Source organism: Poecilia formosa, unplaced genomic scaffold (assembly GCF_000485575.1).
Source record: "Poecilia formosa unplaced genomic scaffold, Poecilia_formosa-5.1.2 Scaffold3, whole genome shotgun sequence".
NCBI classification, from domain to species: domain Eukaryota; kingdom Metazoa; phylum Chordata; class Actinopteri; order Cyprinodontiformes; family Poeciliidae; genus Poecilia; species Poecilia formosa.
This window is the reverse complement of record NW_006799942.1, coordinates 6,241,147-6,263,169: the sequence shown is the minus strand read 5'-3', so window position 1 is coordinate 6,263,169 and position 22,023 is coordinate 6,241,147. Positions and strand designations below refer to the sequence as shown.

At 39.0% G+C, this 22,023-nt stretch overlaps 1 protein-coding gene across 1 annotated transcript; it reads left to right on the top strand.

The window, feature by feature from the left end:
• The first annotated feature begins 1,019 nt into the window (after positions 1 to 1,019).
• arhgap31 (Rho GTPase activating protein 31) lies at positions 1,020 to 17,957 on the top strand. Its single transcript, XM_007557333.2, has 12 exons — positions 1,020 to 1,813; positions 5,403 to 5,505; positions 7,009 to 7,153; positions 9,034 to 9,116; positions 9,233 to 9,340; positions 10,360 to 10,502; positions 10,575 to 10,782; positions 10,891 to 11,012; positions 11,933 to 11,989; positions 12,390 to 13,013; positions 13,106 to 13,254; positions 13,800 to 17,957. Exons 1-12 carry the CDS (start codon positions 1,714 to 1,716, stop codon positions 15,729 to 15,731), a joined length of 3,774 nt encoding a protein of 1,257 aa, XP_007557395.1. The 5' UTR covers positions 1,020 to 1,713; the 3' UTR covers positions 15,732 to 17,957.
• The last annotated feature ends 4,066 nt before the right edge of the window (positions 17,958 to 22,023 follow it).

Below are 22,023 nucleotides of genomic sequence, written 5' to 3'. Positions count from 1 at the left end.
TGAAGTAATCCAGTTGCGTTCTGTTCATTGAATTGGGATTCATGACTAGAATCTTGATCTGTGTGTACCAAGCATTGGTTTACTATGACATTTACCATATTCATTTAAAAATTGCATTATGAATTTTAAAAACTGACAAAGGAATGAGCCAAAAGTTATAAGCACCAGATCACAAGGATATTTAAAACCAAGCCCCAAAACGGGGTCAGGATGGCGTACAGCAAGGAACTCAGTGTTTCTCAAAGATGAGGAAGATTGATTGGAAGAGCGAGGATCTGGTGAGTCTAATTTACAGAATGTGGAATTACTGTGTCTTAAAATAAGATTTAACAATTCTGGATTCGTATGCTTCACCTCTTCTCCAAGGTGAATCAGCTCTAACAAAATGCAAATGAAATTTTGACATTCTATCAATTTCATGGTTGATCACTGCATCTTTTTATACAGTTTTATACAGTAGGGTGAGGTGTGCAGTCACAGGCAGTTCATCTATCCTTGGTTACAAAGTCATAAAATTAAATTTACTGCCTTAGCGTTTTATTTTCTCACGTGGTGAGAGTCAGAGGGCTCCGGTCGTAAGGTATATCCTGCACTATTACATGATATTTACCAGGCTTGGCATTCCAGAGCTGGGATGTAACTGAAATAGATCTGGTGGAGACATGGAGGGCAGCTGTGGAGGAAACCATGATTAACTAACTCCCTGCATTTAAAGTCAACACGTTGCACTAATTAATTCTGTGTTTTCATTGACGCTGCAGTCTAATTTAAAAGGAAAACAATAAAATACAAGGCAGTTAGTAATGAGAACCACGTGTTGTCCATCTTGGTCCACCAACTCTCTTCCCCCCCCCCTCGTTTCCCATCTGTGCCCTTCAGGCCCTCACTTGAGTCACCTCCCACTTTCCTCTTCCTTCAGAGCCCGTCTGTTTTTGTTTTTGAGCCTGGGCTCTTTGCACAGGAAACTGTGTATACATTGGGAGCATTCAGGAAAGGCAGGGAGAAGCTTTCCCATTAGCTCCAACTATGAGGACATAACGGAGGGGAGAAAAAAAAATATATAAGAGGGGTCAGTAACTAGGAGAGAAACAGATGTCAGCTGTTCTCCTCCTCCCATAACCTCGTCTCCCTCCCTCTTACATAGTCTGGACGCTTGAAAAATCCCTGCCACATCACTGCCACGAGGCTATCCCTCAATTCAGAAAACGCAGAAAGTCTTTCTCAAAAAACAACTATAGCCATGTTCCTAATGGATGGGTGTCTCAGCTGCAGAAGAAACCAGTGAGGAGAACAGACTGGAATGAAGGAAAAGAGGAGGAGATAAAAGAGCAGAGAGAGGGAGAGCAAGAGAGAGAGACTGGGGGTGAAAAAACAACAGGAAACCAAACAATTCTAATGCTGTTTCTCTAGATCAGCTCACATAATTCAGCTGAGCACCATGAGGAACAGTCCCACCGCGTCTTTTCTCGGCTCATCTCCCGAAGAACGAGCCATGTAAAAAGAGCTGAAGTTTGAAAAGTGACGTCAGCAGCAGCCGTGCGGTCTGTCAGGGTGCGAGCGGATGCAGGCATTTGGGAGCTGTGTGCTGGGATTCCTGTGCGGCTGCCTTTTGACCTGCCGACTCATTTCTGGTTTTTGGGCTCATATGGATCAATTCTGGTGCTTTCAGGGAACTTTCTGTTTCAGTCTTCTGGACTACTAACTGGAGCCCACATGAAGAATAAAGGAAACAAGCAGAAGACCAAAAAGAAAGGAAGTGAGAATGTGTTCGGCTGTGACCTGACAGAACATCTCCAGGGCTCAGGACAAGATGGTAACGCTTGCTTTGAAATCTAACACTATTGGGCAATTAGCACTTCCTACCTAGACAGTATGTCCTTCACTGGTTGCTTTACGCAGACACATGAAGGAATACATTTTTTTTTTTTTTTTTTACCTTTTGAACTACTTTAGCTGTTTTAATCTTTTTTTTTTTTTTTACAAACATGCCATTTGTGAAGAAAGACAAAACATATGTAGTTTTTATGTAAGAAACAGTTTTTGTTTAAAAGACTACAGATGTCTTTTATCAAAATACATATGTTTTCCATTTATTATGAACATTCATTCACCCATTGGCTGCATTTAATGAACCCAGGGTGGGGCTCGTAGATTCTTTTTGTGTAAATTTCCTGTTGTGTGCAGCTCCTACGACAAGTTTTATGTCAAAATTAGACCAGATATCACTATTAGTTTTGTATGGTGGAAAAGTAAAAAGACAAAAGGAGATAACACAGCAATGTGTTAAGTTTAATAGAAAAACATTTTTTTTTATATACATATAAAGATAGATTTTATTTTTGACTTCTCACAACCTTTGTGTGAAAGTTTCCATACATACGGAAAGTTAAGTGAACGGAAATCACATGAACAGACTCTTTAAAGATAAATTTAAGAAAGACCTGTTAGATGGGATCAGTGTGAGGTGGAGCATTCAGAGCAGGAAGTGAGGGAGGAGGTGTGGGTCAGAGTCTTGTGTCATGGCAGCAGCAGACATATTGTCCTTGCTGTTGGTGGGCTGTGGAAAACCTATGAGGCAAATGATCACTTTCTTTCTTTCTCTTCTGCTTTCTTTCTCTTGTTTTTTGTTTCTCCCTTTTTTTGTCACTTCCTTCTTTTTCTTTCTTTTTAACTTTAAGATTAAAAATGAAATCAAAGATTTGTTCTGCAGTAATCATAAAAGCGGTGTAAACAGAAACTTGAAGTTGTGTTTGTCCTGCAGTGTATTTCGGTTTGATCGGAGCTCATAATGCGTCATAGTTTTTAAGAGTCATCTGACCCAGACATGGATCAAACCACAATCAAGGAGATTAGAAACTAACACTATGTAAACTCTTAAAAAAAGGAGTAAATTCAATTAAAACGAACCATGAAATTTGAGCATTTTGTTTATTATCGATCTCTGCATTTTGTCAAAATACTTGCTTAACAACAAAAGTAACCTTCAATGAAATGATTATGTATATTTGTGTATCTTTGTATGGTTATACCAAATTGTCATTAATGGGACGATTTAACAACACCTGCATATGATTCAGGGTTCCGAATTGGTAAAGGTCTGAATCGACCCAGAGCCCAAATGTAACCTTGAAATAAATCTTGTAAATCTGCTGTTTAGCCATTAGCAATACAAAAACATAATTTGTAATAAGTTTTTTAAAATATTATTATTTAAACAGAAATAAAAGGAGCGTAAATAAATCTATTCTTAAAAAAACCCCTGTGATCCAAATGGTTAGCCCTTACACAATGCTGTTCTGCAGCAGGCTCTTTTCCGTCTGTTCAGGCAGGCTAACGTCATCTGTGTATTTTTTGATATGTTCATCTCTACAAGAGGCAAAGCGCAGACAGGCTGTCTGTTTGTTTATCTACATCAAGTTTTCTTGATGTAGATAAACACAAATAAAACCAGCTGACGTCCACCACGCTGCATATAACAGAATGTTTTGCTGCTGCAGATGATTGAGTCATCTCCTCTGCAAGAACAAGCATATTTATAGACAAATTAAATAGGTTGTTATTTTCATTTCCACTGCAGTTAGTTTTATTAAATTGAGTATTTTTAAATCACTATGGAAAACCTTTTTGCCTGCATAAAACCTCTTGTTATAGCTCCATTTACTGGTTTGATTTTATTACTTTAGTATTGCTTGCTATGTAAAGTGACTTAAATGCCTTAAAAGGTGCTCGTATATAAATGACAATACTGTTATTATTACTACTACTAATAGTACGTTTTGTTTCTTTGTGATTATAAAATTTGCAACTCAAACAAAACAAGTAAATACAAATGAAAAGAGGCACTTTTTTTCCTAATCAAAACAGAAAATGTGCAAAACAATTTTCGTTTAATTACATAAAAGTGTTTATTAAAGTTGTGTTTGTGTTTGTTCTGTGTGCCGAAATGTCACTTAAGTTAACAAAATAGTACTGTTGTTGTGAAATGCTTTTTTTTAAAAAAAAATTTTTTAAACTGCACTGCTCTTAAGGGATTTAAAAAGTTACACTCAAAGAGAAAGCTACAAATATAAAAATCTGTGAAAAAAGAAATGTTTGAACTGATCCCATGGACTGTTTCTTTTTTCAAGTTTAAAAGCTTCCCACAAATTATTACATGTGCTGTTGTATCTTCAGAAATACGTCCAAACTCCAACTATATTTGTTGCCAGTCTATGAGAAAAGTTCACCCCGTGTCTAAACAGAGAGGAGCTAAATGACAACCCAGGAGTCGCTCGTCTTTCAGATTCTGACCACAAGCAGGCAATTAGAAATCCAATTACTTAGGTCAGAAAGACGAGAATTTAAATATCTGTTGCTTTCTGTGGTGAGCTGTGAGAAATTAACTCTTGCCAGAAATATTCGGGCGTTCGTTTTTGTGGAAGAAGGGTTCTGCATCTTTGTTTCCAAAATATTTGAAGTTAATACCAGAAAATAAGGCACTGAGAGAGAGAAAGAATTCAAAATATGAATAATGTACCCAACTGTGCATGAGTATGAAACTCTTACTAGCCAAAATAGATTGAGTTAAATAGACTTAGCACAGAAAAGATTTCTATTTTGTGTTAAACTTGAGAAAAACAAATGAGGATTATTTTTTTAATTAAAAAAAATAAGTAGAAGCCATGTATGTAGTACTATTGCAGGACAAAAACTCAGATTTCTGATTACATGTCACACTGCATCACAAAAACACAAGACGTTAAATCATAACTCTGTGTTTTACTACTTAAAACCCTTCAGTAACGTAGGAAAAAGATGATTAATCTGTTTAAAACTGTCAAATCACATGCAACATTGCCCAATACTTGACGACAAAGCTCACTGATCTGTTTCTGCGTCACAGCAAACCTTGTGAAAACCTCGGTGAATAAAACTGAGCTGCAGTCGCTTATTAGTATCGTTATTAGTTGAAGTGAAGCTGTGGTCAGAAAAATCAGACATGTGATTTCACAGACACTTTAAAAACCACAGCCGGGCTGTTTACTGGGATGATGGGCTGTTGTTAGGAAAGCAGTGTGTAGGTCAGTGGTAACATTACAAAAGCCTATTTCTATTAGAGGAAATGTCGTAAGTAATACCAGCCACAAGGACTGGGTGTGTCAACTTTCCTCTGAAACAAACAAACCATTTTTAACTTCCTGCCTACGTCCACCTACAGTCATCGACCCTGAGGAGCAAAGGAGCAGGCGTGTAGTAAAACAAACCACATCACATGGGCTTACTCCTCTGTGCATTGTTACAGTTAAAGCGTGACTATCAGAGCTGTTTATTTTTACTGCTTTATTCCTGCTGTCTGCGTAGTGCAAAGAAATTGAGACATACTAAACGAAATCCAATCTCTTCATGCGATTTCCTTCCCACAGTTCCTCAGGTTCTCCAGAAGTGTGCGGAGTTTGTTGAGCAGTATGGGATTGTGGATGGGATCTACAGACTCTCAGGGGTCACCTCAAACATCCAGCGTCTCAGGTACTCCCGACAAGAAAAGGACGTGTGAAAAAATATTTGCCTACCTTCAGGTTTTTTTTTCTTATGTTTTAGCCTCTTTTCTGCACATAAATGTTTCTGAGTTACACTGTGTAAATAGAAAATGCAGTTTTCAAATGATGGTTCCATTTGTTGTGTAAAACAGGGTAACCAAAGCAGCTCAGTCCGATAAGAAAAAAATCCCTATTCAATTGTGAACTTGCTGGCATTTACCTCTTTTTAATTTGGATGTTAAGTGTAATTTTACTTGCCAGTCCCAGACCTGATTACTGCCATACCTGTAGGCTAAAGACATGCTTTAAAGAGGACCTATCTGACAACATGGAGTGAGCAAAATAAGCTCAAAAAGCAACAACTAATGCCTTAATCAGAGCCTAATAGCTAGAAATTCAAGAAAATATGAGAAACAAAGTCACTGACACTTAAAAGTATTGACAAGATTACCATTTCAAAGGTTATGGGACTTTATCAACTCAGAGTGAGAACCGTAACTCTCAAACAGAGAAAACATGAAACAGTTGGAAAATTTTCCAGACTACCAAAATTACGATACGATCTCATCAAAGACCCTGAGGAGTCTTAGGGTCAGTGTTCACGATTAAACAATATGAACAAGGCTGGAAGTAAAGTACATCTATAGAGCAGTCCCACGGTCAAGCACCGACTCAGATTAGCCTCCCAAAAGTATTTTGATAATCCCCAAGACTTTTGAGAAAAAAATAGTCTTTGGACATTTTTTTACAGATGTACATCCTTTTATAACTGGTGCAAAATTACCAAAGCATTTCCGTTTCCGACAGTCAAAGATGGAGATGTCAGTGTGATGGTCTGGGGCCATTTTGCTGCTTCAGGACCTTGACAGCTTACTGTAGTCGACGAAATCAAGAATAGAAGTAATCCTCAAGTAGAGTCTGTCCATCACCTCAAGTAGCTTCGATTATGCAGCCGGAAAGAGGTCCAAAGCACTGCAGCAACTTTAACAAGTAGAGGTTTTGAAGAGATAAAGACAAAGTCCATATTTAAGTCCAAAATTCCTCCACATGGATGTAAAAGATATGTTGCTAGTTAACATAAATGCTTGATGACAATTGTTGCTGCCAGTGGTGGAACAACTAGTTATTACAATTTACCGCAACAAATAAAATCAGCATGAGTTTATAGTTTTCTGATGATAAAGTTGTTTGATGACCAGAAGCCTTTAAGTCATTCATAAAAATCCAATGCTTAAGAGGGCAAATGCATATTTTTTTTTGCAGCATTGTTAGTCATAAAACAACAAAAGGCAGATCAAATATGAGCAAATCTTTCAATGGCATCCTTGAAATAAATGAGATTCTCTAATTCAGTGTTTTCCTGTTTTCCAACAACATCAGCCAGACGGATGCATCTCAGTGTGACGAGCCTCAGAGGGCAGCAGAAGTGAGCTGGGGTGCTGAACAGTCCCGTCATTCAGCTAACTCGGTGTGTGTGGATGTTTTTGTGCAGGCAGGAATTCTGCTCCGAGGCGTGCCCTGACCTTACCAAGGAAGTATACCTCCAGGACATCCACTGTGTGGGATCCTTATGTAAGCTCTACTTCAGGGAGCTGCCCAATCCTCTGCTCACATATGAGCTCTACAGCAAATTCACTGTGAGTACGTTTAGTGTCATCTGGAGAATGAAAAAAATCCTGTATGAATGAGACGGTATGGCTGTGGATTACGCTAATGTTCATCTTGCATTGTTTTTGTAAAGAAACAGATGTTCATGTACATCAGGTAATGATTTTTTTCAAATATAGTTGCTAGCTAAAATAAAAAAAAAATATATATTTATGTCATTGGACTTCCATAATGGAGGAAAAGACTGTAAGCAGAACAACCCAAATCTGGCCTATGGGAAAATAAAATTTAAGTTTTTGCCGTCATGAAATTACTTCTTCTTGCTTTTGTTTTATACGTAGCTTCATATATCAGCCAGAACATATCGTTCCCGTCATGAAACATGGTTTTGACTTCGCTGGGATTCTGATCAGAGTTCAGAGATTTTTGCAAGATGTTTAGTCCAGGGGTGGGCAATCCTGGTCCTTGAGGGCCGGTGTCCTGCAACTCTTAGATGTCTCCCTGGTCCAACACACCTGGATCCAGTAGCTGAATCACCTCCTAAGTGCAGTCAGGTTCTCCAGAGTCCTGCTAATGACCTCATTATTGGACTCAGGTGTGTTGAAGCAGAGATGCACCTAAAAGTTGCAGGAGACCGACCCTTAAGGCCTGGAGTTGCCCACCTCTGGTTTAGTCAGTGTCTTTGTTTTTGTATTTAGAAGGGCTTCACTTTGAGGGACAGCATGCTATTCTCCAATACCAAAAAATCTTTCCATTTCAGTTCCATTAAATACAAATCGAAACAATAAAATGTGACCAGATCCCAAAATGTACCCAAACTTGAACCGATAACCAGCAAAGATGAAGTGTAGGTTGTATAATTTCTACACTTGGTAGTAAAGAAAAGTTTTTGGCCGCTTTTCTGGATGCATGCAAATATGAAAGAGACTTCAGCAGGAGAAAATGGGACAAAAATACTCAAGTGTAAGAACTGCTTTCTGTGGAGCAGTGTGTGTACTTTGACTGGGTTATTTGCATACCTTGGCTTTCTTACATCTCTGGCTGGCTGTGCCTTTAACTCCAGCTCTCTGGTATGCTTTGAAAAGCGTTTCACTCTCCTGGGGTTCTAACAGAAAACTGGCTGATCACACATCTCTTACCCACAAAGACTGGACATCCATGGTTTTACTTTTATGGATATTTCAGGTCACTTAGGTGTCCTTATTTAGTCAAAATGAAAACGTTGACTGTTTTTAGCCCGCATATGATGTCCGAATTTGGCCTGAAAGAAATAAAGTCAGACTTGTTTCATCCTTACGACTTCTCAAACACATTTAGACATGAGCAGATGCTTTTGTGTCTTCAAATATCATTTTATATCCTTAGAAAAAAAAATTGTACTTGGATAGTTTTTGTTTGAAGGTTTTTTTTTCAATGTACTATAATGACTTCAATAAAAACTCAAATAAAAATAAAGCTCAGTGTTGTTTAACTACATGCGTTGCAGCTCTTCTATTTTAATATTTAATGAGAATGAACTTGAATGAGTCTGTAGCTGGATGGTTACTCAGAGAGGGATTGCTGCAGTGACCCCATGCAACCAGCTGGGCCTCCCCAAAACAATGTTACCACTTATCCTTAACCGCTAACGTTGTAGCTGAGTTAGCTACTATTTTGAATTTCAAATCGTAATTCAAAATAATATGATTTGAATCAAACTAGATCTGAATGCAACCATGTAATTGGGTTGTGATGGAATGAATCTGGTTGTTTTGAACTGAATTATAACCGATTTACATCCCATATATGTGGACATAATTTGAACTTGTTTGTGCCATGACTGTCGGTCTCTTAAAGCGTTGGAGAAAAACTTAAAAATACATAAGACATGACACGACTGCCATTGTGTTTATCTTTGTTTCTCACACAGGAGGCTGTGTCGTTTCAAGGAGACCAAGACAGACTTTCACATATTCAGACAGTTATCAAAGAGCTTCCCTCCCCTCACTTCAGGTAAACCACACATGTTTCGCTCTCAGCTCCTCAAAAACAGCAGTCCAGCTTACTTTTATTGACTTCAAAGCTGTGAAAAAATATGATGAAATCAACTGTTAATCAACTGTTCTCAGGACTCTGGAATACCTTTCCAAGCACTTGGCCCGTCTTGCTACCTTAAGCGCCCAGACAAATATGCACACGCGCAATCTGGCTTTGGTTTGGGCTCCAAATCTGTTAAGGTGAGTTTAAACCCACACAAGTACTGGAAATATTTTAGCCATACGGCGCCGTATAACATTTGCCCCCTCACAAGTCTCTTCTGTTTTTACATTTTTTGTTACATTCATTGATTTTTATCATCAAACAAATTTGAACGTCAGACAGAGTTGAGCTAAGCCAGTGAGTCTGGTGGAAAATATAAATTAAACTTTAGATATTTAGCATCCCAATCCTGAATTTGTCCACCGTTATTTTTTCCAAAACAATCTTACGACGAGGCTTCTAATAAATTTGAGATGTAGTGCTTCTATCACCCCACACAAAACCTTCGGATGTCCTGCATTACCAACTTTATTTTTAAAACCTTACAGCTGTGCGGCATTTCAACATCTGCACTTGTGATTTCTGAAGAGCCATAAATGACTCATCTTTGCAGGTTTATGATGAAAATGTTTAGTGAAAGAGCTTTAAATCACTGACCTCTTTCAGTCTGGAATAGGTTTCAAAGCAACTTTTAACACTTTGAAACTTTATCAAACTGCAGTGGGAGACATCATTCACAAATGGAGAAAATAATATAACTTTACAGCTTAAGTGGACCCATTTAGGGTGAACGTTCATAATCCAACAATAAGAAAGGGACTGGGCACAAATGTCATCAATGGTAGCGTTCACCCTTTCAACAAAAAAAGACGTCATCCCAGCAGTCAAACATGGTGGTGGTAGTTTGATGACATCATTTTATGGTAATCAATGTTTTTCTGCCAGACCAAGGAAAATGGCTGAATCAAAATAATTTTGCAAATTAGAGTGAGCCACAGTTTTTCCACAGGGAGCAATTAAAAAAGCACAATAGTGCACGAATGGTGGCACCAGTAACATTTCTGTTACATTTTATTTAGATTGTTTTATTTTGGTTACTGCCCTTTATATTTAGACAGGCCATGTTTGTTTACTATTAATTCCTGTTGATGACCATTTTGAGAAACACTTGTAATCAGCAGTTTATCCTTACAATCCTACATCTTGTGTTTTTTAGATCCAAGGACATTGAGACTTCATCTGGTAATGGAGACATGGCCTTCCAGGAAGTGCGAATACAGCAGTCAGTGATTGAGTTTATCTTAAACCACACAGAGCAGATCTTCAGTGGTGATTCAGATCAAATAAGACCCAATGAAGGTGTGATACAGGTCTTGCAACACTGAAATTGTAAGAGATTTTTACTGATACTAACAGAATATACTTTTGCAGGACCGAGTTTGATGTGTGCAGAGAAATATGCCACTCTCCCGATCAGTGGTGGGAGTGGGCCGATGAAACTGATGAGCCTGGAAGAAGCCCAGGCCCGCTCCTTAAGTCCAAATCACCCAGTGCACAAAGAACGTCAGCGAGAGAACAGCCTACCTGACACTAGCACTGCATCGCTCTATCACACGGTCATAGAAATATCAGACAACAAGTAAGATCCAAATTCAGCCTTTCAAGTTAACGATTGATAGAAAAGCAGAAAAAATAGATTTGATTTCACTTCTTCTTTTTTGTTGTTGTTGTTGTTTGTTTTGATTAGGAGGAGGTTCTCTGGTAAATCTAAAAAGTGGAAGTCTATCTTTAACCTGGGAAGATCTGTGGAGTCAAAGGGAAAACTCAGCCGCAATGGCAGTGTGTTCATCAGAGCACAGGGAGCATCAGGTCAGGCTTTGCTCCATTCGTGTCCTATAAACACACACAAATAATGTTCTAACTACAAACACACTGGCAGACTTTAAACTTTACTGCATTCTCAGAAAATAACAAGAGGATGCAGACAATAAGATTAAATAAATACATTTTAAAAAAAGGACAACAGTGTTTTGTATGCTTTAGAAAGTGATTAGGGTTAGTGCTTAACTAAGACTAGTTCCATAAAAACTAACATTTTGAACCATGTTAAAACCATCTAGAAACAGGCCTTGGACTCTGAATAAGCCCAAAACATTCATATCAATTTGTCCTGCTTGACTTGAGGATGTAATAATGTGTGTCATTTTGATTAAAAAGATGAAACTTCCAAGTATGAACTTGCAAAAAGTAACAGAAAATTCCCCTGAAGCTCAACACCAGTGTGAAAAGGTTTTTCAGTAACTTAAAAAATTCAACATAAACACACAGTATTACACATTGTTCTTTGCTAACCTTGCTGAAAGCTTTTGAAAACACAAAATGTTCTGCTGTTAGCTTATATTGCTTTTAGCTTTTCAGTTTACACTGGATTTTGAACATAGAACTGGAAAATGTTTAAGTTATTCTCAGATTACAACTTCAGGGATTAATGAAATGCCACATAAGCAGCCAACATTTCTGGCATCACTAATTTAAAGAATATATGAACATGCCACAAATAGCATGACTCAGTTTATAGATGTAGATAGATTTATTACCTGTCCTGAGAGAAAGAAATTTTTTTATAGAGATGCCAAAAACAAGATACTAAAATAAATTAAGTACTTACGACACCTAAACATTAAGTTAAATATATTGGGCACAACAAGATTTTCATGTCCATATTGTCTTAAATTATTACTTATAAAATAACTGGTAACTTTTTACTTGTTTGACTTTTCTTTCTACAGAAAAGGCAGCTCTGCGTCCTTCCAGAAGCATGGAGTCCTTATGCTCCTCGTCTCCAGGTGAAGCCAGTTTTAAATACTATATATCACAGCTGAGCCTTCTGACACGAAAAACCTTTCACATTTTGTCATGCTACAAACACAAATGTATTTCATGTAACAGACATAAAGTCGTGTACAACTATGAAGTAAATCAAAGGAAAACAGTGAAATCTGAAAAGTTTGGCATGTATTTTATTCAGACCACACCTTTTAGAATTTATTTATATAAAAAAAAAACAAATAATAAACTTTTACCTTCACTACAGCTTCACAATTATGGGCTACTTTGTGTTGGTGCATAAAATATTAATACATTGATGCTTGCAGATGTAACGTTCTAAAGCACCGTGGGTATAAACAAAAACTTAATTACTGGCTTAAAAAAACCAAAAAAACAATTATGTTTTCTATTGCACAGATGATGACGGGGCAAGAAGCAATACCTCAGCTGATGGATCCAATAGTATTTTTATTCCTGATGTGAAATCCAGAACACTGGGATCTGACTCCCTCTATGATCTGAACGAACATAGCCAAAACTGGGAGATGAAAGCAAAGAAAGGTGGTGCAAAGGCCGGCTGGAGCTCCGGCCTGAACCACAAAGACTCACCGGGAGCGTCCTCTTTCCAGAAAACAATGCCAGAACAGCTCAAGGTGTTCAAAGGGGATGACCTCAGCAACTACAAACCGAGTTCTCCAAAAAACAGGAGGATGCTGTACTCCGGCTCCTCCCGGCCCTCGTTCCCAGGCAGCTTCTTCCCACTGGAGTCTTCGCCGAGGCACCAACGCAGAGCCGTCAACATATCTGAGCCTTTTGCCGTGTCCGTGCCCTTACGCGTGTCTGCCGTCATCAGCTCCAACAGCACGCCGTGCAGGGGGCCCAACAAAGAGAAAGCAGCCACTTTGAAGCCTTGCAGGGAGCCTACAGAGCAGAGCAGCCACTTTAAAAAGAGCAACACGTTCCCTCTGCTGGAGCCGAAAAGGCAGGAAGGAACAGAGAAGAAGCACACCGAGGTTCTGACCTTCAGAGTGTCGCCAGAGGGTAAGGAAATCTCTTTTACAGCTTTTTTATACGTGGCTTCACTTCAGCTAAGTGTTTTATTTGAAATGAAGGAAAATGTACGTTTCTTTCAGATAAAGACAAGAAAACATTGCAAAAAAATGAAGGAGTAAAGATTGTTTCTAAACTGGAAGAGCTACCTAATCCACAAAAAAGTGAAGACAAAGATACGGTGCCATCTTCTGGGGAAGACATTCACAATCTCACTAAAGATACACAACTGGTAAATTATTTTCTGTCCTGTCAGTTCTTGTTATCTTCCTTAGAATGATTAGATTTATAGTTAAGCCAAAAACTATGAACACTCCTGGGAGATTTAGAGTTAAAGTCAGTGAAATGTCTTAAATGTTTGTGCATGTTGACAGTGGAGCTTCAAGACAAGTAGATATGGAGTTGTAGCCGTTTCCTGAGTTTCCCTTTCCTCTGCACAGCCGTGATTTTCCACAAACCAGCTGCAGAGAGTTTCTGCTTTTTCACCTTTTGAGTTGATATAAACAGCTGTCTCTAATTAATCAGTGCAATTCTTTATCTATTGCACGATTTAAGTTTATATTGTTTCCAAAGAAACATGTTTGTCAAGTTAAGACCTCTCAGTCTGCTCCCGGTATGAATAATATTGCATCTTGTTATTATTTCACAACAAAAATAAATTTCATTTGGATTTTTAAATTTTAAGCTTGTTAAAATCCAAACCCTTGCTCAAAATAAAGTCAAAAGATAAATATTCAGTCACTTTGTGATTAATTCGCGTCTCCTTTTATCTCTCAGGATGTTGGACCTGCAGCTGGGAAAACGCTTTGGTCTGACCTCCATCAGGAGCTGAAGATAACTGAGCCCGAAATCAACCTGCTGCATAAGACTTTCAAACCGGTTTTTGCTTCAACAAGCACCAAGTTAACAATGGACGTCAAGTCAAAGCGAAGCCGCAGCTCTCCGTCTTTATCTCTGCTTTGTAAGGAGCCTTCATCGAACGCCTCTTTGGGCGAGCGTGTAACTGCAAATAGACCCGACTCAAAAAGAAAACAGCCCTCGGAATCAGACCTGTTGTTTTGTGTTCACAAAAACTTTGACGTCCAAATTTCAAGCGCATTAGATGCAAAAGAGAAGCTGAAACCTTTGCATAAAAGTGCACCAGCTTACACCAGCCAGGTTGCCAGGAGGGAAACCAGGGCAGACTGTGTTAGAAATCCTCTAACGATAGAGGACGCCCCACAGGTCGCAAGCTTCTCAGACAGTGCAGACAGACAATCTGAGAAACAAGAGGACACAAAAATATCGCAGGACGAAGTAAAGAAAAGCGTGAATCCTGAGGTGGAACTCTGTCAGAGACTTTCGGTGTGTTTAGAGGAGAGACGAAACACTCCAGAGCTGGCAAACTTTGATGACGAAGACGTATTTGGAATGAACCTGGAGGAGCTGGACTTGGTGGAGTCCTGGGAGGATCTTAGCTCCACCAAGCAGTGGGTTACTAGTCCTCTGCACTCGCCTGACGTCGAGGAGCTGTTTAACCAGCTTTCCCCCTTCAGTTCTAAGGGAGAAACTCCGAACCCAGAGGATTCATCTCCTGAAAACATTCCTCAGAGTGTTGGAGCTAACCCAGAAATTAAATGGACCAATCTACCGTTGGTGCCTAGACGGACGAGCTTGAACAACAATAATGCAACCCAACCTCCAACAGCAAAGAGCAGCACGGCAAAACCAAAGAATACAGCATCATCTCAGAGATTCACCAGGCAAATGTCATGTGAGACAACAACGGCAGAGAAAAAAGAGGAGCACGGCTCTTTCAGACAAAGACCCTGCTCCCTTAACTTAGACCTTAGCCATCGATGCATAAGAGACATTTCAAATCAGCAAAATCGCAAGTCGTCTGAGTTTTTTTCTGGTCCAAAAGGCTTGCTGGCCGCTTCTGGAACTGTGAATAAAGGACATTCTGAGTTGGATCTGTTTCTAAATGACAGACAGGCGCCTCTCCGCCGAAACTCTGCCCCAGTCAGCGTGTCATCGGTGCGGACAGCCTTCATGATAAAAACATGTCAGGTCAAAGCTGTGCCCGTTGTCCCTCCGCAGGTGCAGTACAGCCAGATACCTCAAACAAGACAGGAAAGTGATTCTGGCACTGTGAAGGAGCAAGAAAAGGGATTACCAAGGACAAGCACAGACACGAGCACTGCCATCCCGCCTATGATGATGTCGGACCTAAAGGAGGAACTGGAAAACAAAGAGCCACCCCCTAAACACCAAAAGCATGCAAATGTTCAGAAATCAGCTGAAGCTGGAAAGAATGCCGCCCCAGAGCTGCCAGTCATAACCAGGAGGCATGCCCCGAGTCTGGAAGTGTTTGTAGACGGTCCTAGATCCAACAGAGGAGCACTGCTGCAAAGGCCGTCCTTTAGAAACCGGCAGAGACCTCAGAGCCTCATCCTCCTCAGCCCCCCTTTCCCGTTCATGGACTATCCAACATCAGGGGACGATGGCAAGCTGCTCTCATCCATCAAGAGTCTAAATGACACGTCGGCGCTCAACGTCTTTTCCAAAGACATGACCGAGAACTTCAGAACACAAGAGGGACACGCTCTGCAGAATAAAATGACGATCCCGAAAAGCGGACAGAGACTCGAAACATCAACCAGCTGCTTCTACCAGCCTCAGAGGAGGTCCATGATATTCGACAGCAGGAGTCCCAGGCAGATCGAGTGACTGCGAGTGGGCCCGCGTGTAAATAGGTGCAGAACATAAAGAATCTTTGGAAAACAGAAAAGATCATAATAATAGTCTACGGGATGAAGCCAAAGCGATCCAAAAACCAAAAAGTGGAAACCATAACTCAGATTTCTCTGATACGTGAGGCTAAGATCAACATTTTTATTCACTCTCTTAGTCCTCACTGGTATTTTTTTATACATGTAATCATATTTTTTTATCAAATGATATTTTTATTCCCAGATAGAGTTTCAAATTAAGTTACATCGTCAAAGTACTAAGTATGACACTATGACCACTGACAAAATAAATGCCATCAAATTTCTCTTCCTCTTCTCACTTCATAGAGGCCTGACTATATGAGGCAGCAAGTGAACATTGTGTTATCAAGGTTGGCAAAAATATGCAAGTTTAAACAGGGACAAATTGTGGTGGCTAATTTCTCTCCACCATTTCTCTCCCAGGTTTAACGCACCTGGATCAAATAATGGCTCATTAGAAGGCCTAAGAAGAACGTTGACATGCTGAAAAGGTTGTTATTACTAACTAACTAAAACCTGCAGGATGCAGGATCACCCCTATACTAGATAACAAATCAGACCCAAGAGAGCATGTGCCATGACTGCTGATAAAATTTAGGCTGCTGTTCTATGTTAACTTGATGGCAAGATGACCTTTCACTGAGCGATAATGACATCTGTAAAGAACAAAAAAAAAAGAAAAAAGAAAAAGTGGGAAGCAGGTTCTGTCCTAAGATGTGCACAAATTGCATGCATTTAATTCAGAACAAACTGAAGTCAATCACATGTTGCTCTTTTTTTTCAGATATTAGCTCTGCAGCATATGGTTGCTAAACTGTCTAACTTTTTTCCCCCCTCGAAACCCATTTGCAAACAAAGTCACACAAAGCAATGATCACAAGAAGACATGCTCACCTCTACGACATCTACCAGCCATGAGCATTTTTGTTGATCACAACACAAACACCAGATGGAGCCAGATGAACCAGATTTAGGCCTGTGGCATATAATACAGCCCTGAAATCACCTTATGCACGCAGAGGAAATGTTCCTGTTAGCGAAAGGTTTCTGACACTGATGCAAAAACATGCCAGCACAATTTATATTCTGTAGCTTGTGGCGTCCAGGTTCAGGTTAGTCCCTAATCCATTAAAATCCAAAAAATGATCCAATAGCTGTGGGAGCTCCAGGGATGGAGCAGGATTATTTTAGAAGCACATAAACACCTGATGTACTGTTTTACAGATGAAGCATAAAGAAAGACGAAGTGATGCAACACAAAAAACTGTGTGTTAAACAGGAAATGACGTATCTCAAGAATTATCTACTGAAGAAGGACAGCTGAAGTCTTAAAGGAAAATATCGATTAAAACTGTTTTTATCCCTGAATTAAAATTTTCCTTTCAATCAACTGACTCTTATGACATTAATTATTATTTTTTTATATATATATGAGAACACATATTGAGACTGGATCTGTGGCACACTGACGTCAATGTGATTTTGTTCAACTGATATTTAAATGATTTTATTTTCAGATTTCTATGTATCAGAAAGTTTAATAACAGTATTTACCAGCCGGAGGAGTGTAAGTAATGTGTATCTTGATTGTATCAGAGTTACTTCAGCAGTTTTTGTTGTTGTTGTTGCTGTTGTTGTTGTTTTCGAATATATGTTGTAATATGACAAATGAAAAGTGAAGTCAAAGAGCTGTTAATCAGACGGTAAATGTGCAGGCTGCCTCTGTGCGAGCTGACTGTATTCACTTTGGAGCTTGAAGGTGCTTTGAGTCAAAGTCAGATTTTGCCATCTCCAGATTTTTTTTTCTCTCTTCTGATGTGTTTAGCAGATCACTTGTAAATGCACAGGACAATTTTTTAAATGTTGAACATACTTTGAATGCTATTGAGCTGACTTTTTTTTTTTTTTTTTTACCACAGTTTGTATGAGCAGGATGATTGAGTCTAAAGTCATCTAAAGTTTTCCGTTGGTTTTTATAACTCCTGTATGCTTGTTGAGACTGACAAGAATTCAATATGTTGTATGAATTTACATAAAAACGTATCAGTGTTAAAGATTTTGAGGTGAAAGTCTTTCGATGATAGCACCTGCAGTAATGTACATATTATTACTGATTTTGTTACAAATCATCAGAATAAAAAAAAAATGAAAGTATTGTGACAATAAATTTGTTGAACTGATATTTTTTCTGACATCTTTCTGAAATTATTGGCATTATTGGCGCTGCTATTAAAGATACACGAAAAGGCTTTAAAATAAATTTCCTCAGTCGGTGCGTCTGGAAATTGGTTTTGTTTTAGCTGTATTATTTTTTCAAAATCATTATTTAACCACAGTCTCATTATTAAAAAAAAGTCTAATTTTAACAAAAATCCAACCATTAATTGATTTTATGCATACAGTGGGGGGGGGGAATGGAGGAAACTTTCGCTTGAAGATGTCAACTCCTGTTTACGGGAAGATGAGCTCAGAATCTTGATTTCAGATTATTAATGAACCTCGGTATAACCTAAAAATAAGAAACCTCTAAAAGCAATAAAGCAGAAACGCTTTGGAGAAGAACAAAATGTCTAAAATATTTAAAACTTCTGGCCTCCACCGTTATTCAGGTCTGGTCCAAACAAACTCAGCCTTTGCCGCCAGGTGCCGCTGCTGTCCCGCAGTGTTCCTGCTAAGTGGTGGAGAAAACAGGCAGATTTGAAACTAACAGCGGACAATCTTGTCCTTGTGCATTTCACGGGTCTGAAAACTGTCTCCCAAATCCACTGTGGCACATAAGTGGCAGGTGTCCTGATTATATGTGCCGGCAGGGGCTCCACCTCTCATCGGTTTGTGGTAACGTGTGTTTGTGCGCATGGGGTTGTCGGTGCGCTCTTGGATGAAATCACACAACTTGTGCCCTCTTTTTTTTTCTACTTCAAACAATACAATCCTTCTTTATACCGCAACAGTGAAATTAAACTGCAAACGTATCAGTCACATTTAAAACCAGCAAGTCAGGATATGAAAAACTTGATTCAGATATTTAAAGGCTAAACTTAAACTTTTGCCATCGATTTTCTTACTTCACAAAACATTTCAACTTCCAGGCCCTTTTGATTCTCATTTTAATTTTCTGACTTGTGAGTCTGCTGGAATTAATAAAATCCACTAAACAATCAAATATCTGCATATATCCCAGAGGATCTTCCTTCACACCACACAGAGGCAACTCTTCCAAACGTCTCTTCCATGTCTGCGCAGTTCATTATTTCTAGACCTTTGACACCGCTTGTGTATGGGCCGAGAATTAAAAAAGGGCGTATTCTCAGCACACTGAAAAAGGCAAACAGGGTGCGCGGTGCGCGCCTTGAATATTCAATTAGAGCCGGGGGGACCGAGGGAAAGCGGAGCTGCGTGCCGGTCCTTCATCTTAAAGTACTGATTAGCTGTTAAACAGATTATATACAGCTGAGTGGGTTCAAATGTTGCTGCAGAAAAACAGCCGCAGTTCAAGGCAAGCGGCGAGCTGCTTCCTGTCCCTGCAGCCACTTCAACACTTTTGTCGGCAACGGCAGCTTTTCTAAGACAGGATCCTGCTCCGTTTTGGTCGAACAAAAACATTTTATAGAATAGAAACAGTTTTTTAATCCATTTCTTAAGGTCGAGTTGGTTACATGAAGATGAAGCACAAGCCTGCCTGTTCGGATTATCTGGCTGCGTTCTTGATGTCAGTGCTAAATTAGTTCATTAATTCATTTTTAAGCCACTTGCATCCTCTTCTGCATTTTTTACTCTAAAAAAAGTATTCAGTCTGTGAGATTTGATGGCAGATAACAGCTTTGCGCGAAATTAGAAAAACATTTCTTTTGCGCAACAAACTACAAAAAAATACATGTATATTTCATCAATAAATGATTTCTTTAAAAACAAACTTAAAATAAAATCCTTCCCCCATTCAAGAAAACAAACATTTTTTTTTATTATTCCAGTCGAAGTTGAAGCTCACTTTTGTATTTTAGAAACTGGCAAGCAAAGTGTTTAAAACGTTATTCTAAGTTTATTAAATGTTTTGTTAAAATTTATTTCTCGACTTGTTAAGTTTTGCTACTTTTTATTTGAAGCAAAAGAAGTTTAAACCAGTTTGAATGTGCAGTGCCAGAGCAAGCCACGCGGGTCCAAAAAAGAGCCCTCATTGAGAAGCCACGTGTCCGTTTCCAAAGCCTCTCCAACTTAACCACCTCCTTTGTACCACTAACCCACATCGGCAGCGTCCCTCCACATAAAGGGATTTGCAATTTCAAGATATTTCAGCTTAAATGTTTTTGACAGTTCCCCCGCTTTTACCTCGGCTTGGTTATTTTAACTGTGCCAAATGGGTCACCTTGGGTTGCTGTCTGCGCGCAAAGGGCTTTTGCGCGCATTCAGTCTGAATTTTTTCCAACTTTCCTTGACGGGGAAACCAGCTGCTGGTCGTGAAAAGACGGCTTATTAATTGTCCTTTGTCATGCAGAATTGCTTGATTTCTAAAGAAACGTACAAAGGCTCTTTTTCAGGATTCAAGTATTTTGTTTCGTGCGTATTTTTCAAACCATCGAATCAGCTGCAGCGCCGCGCCGTCTACCAGACTCTCAGGTACTGACTGCCTGCTCCCTTTGTCCCCTTTTAATGCTGTTGTAAATCGTGCAGACTGATTTGTTACAAGCTGTTCTTTTAATCTGATAGATAAGAGACATGTCAAAGAAAAGCCGTAAATAAAAAATTAGCCCGAATAAAGACAAGGGCGAGTCTGCTAGATGGGCGCCTGTTGACTCAAGCGGCTCTCCAGCGTCAGGGGAGCCCTCTCCTCGGCTCTGTCAAGGTTACGTCCACAATTCCCCTTTTCTTCTTTTTAAAAAGACACCGTAGTCCTTTTTGCTTCAATGAATTGATCGGCACAAAATTAAGAATAAATAAATTGAGCATTTGGGAACAGCGAGCGTATAAGCTCCCCCAGGGCGCATACCCCCGGGCTATTGAATGGATAAAGGGCGCTTTGCAGAGCACGTTGTGAGCAAAATGGGGACTCTATGGTGCAATTAACAAAATAGTCTAATCCCATATCTTAACAAATGCAAATATTAGAGTTTTGTTAAAAATGTTTAAGTGAACCATTAAAGGAAAGTTTGCTGGCGAAACTCAACATCCATAACAGACACAGAGATGCAGATTATAGTCGGTACGCAATTAAAAAACAGATTTTTCTCTCTTTAAGAAAAGTTAGAGGCAAGTTTACTGCAGCAAACATCCTTCAAAGGCTATTCAAGGCAGGAAAAACACATTTCTAAACCAAAGCCTCGAGTCAGATGCTGGTTTCAGCGGTGCGTAAAACAGACAAACAAAACTAAAACTGCGTCTAGAACACTTTTTTTTATTTGTTTTTGTTTGTATGTTCTGTACATTAAATAATATTTTCATGACAAAAGCTAAAAAAATAGAATCTTTATTTTTACTTTTGTTTTTCTTTAACCAAAAATGTTTTTTATTTTTTATTTTATTTTATTCACCAAGATTACTTCATGCCATATGGATGATGCGTCTAAATTAACCTGGCACCGCAAACTCTTTAATTTTAGGTTTTGTTTTTAGGTAGGTAAACATAATTACAGGTTGTTTAAGTTTATGTTTTGATTAAAAAAAATAGCATTAGTCAAGCAGAGAATGTTTGTATTGGTGCTAAAATAAAAAAAAAAAAGCCCCGCATCTTAGAGAAAAGCTGCTCTGACAACGGGAACAATCTGGGTCATGGACACAAAACTGCTCTCACTCCTCATTTATTTTCATGTTAGATCGATATCTTGAAGATACGCTCTTATACACCCGCTGCGATTATTAACTCGCTCACACAACACAGATCATTTCAGCTGGCAGCGGAGCTGAAAGGAGCCCTTAAGAGCCAGAGAAGGCAGCGATATGAGGGCTGGTTTTCCCCAGGGAAAGGCCCATCGTATAAGAGCCCCATCATAATGCAGCTTTTGTCTCTGAAGCGCAATAGAGGTTATTATGAATTTAATTTATCAGTTCAAATGAAAAATAAAACTTTCAGCGTGCTCCCATCCATTAATAAAGGTTTGTTTGAATGTTGGATCAACCCCATGCTGGGCATGTAACCACCAAATTGTTTTAGACGAATTTGAAATATTCCTGAAAACGACAATGTGTCCATTAATTTGAGCCTAAATGAGATAATATTGAAACATATTATTTTCATGAAAAGAATAGCTTGAAAT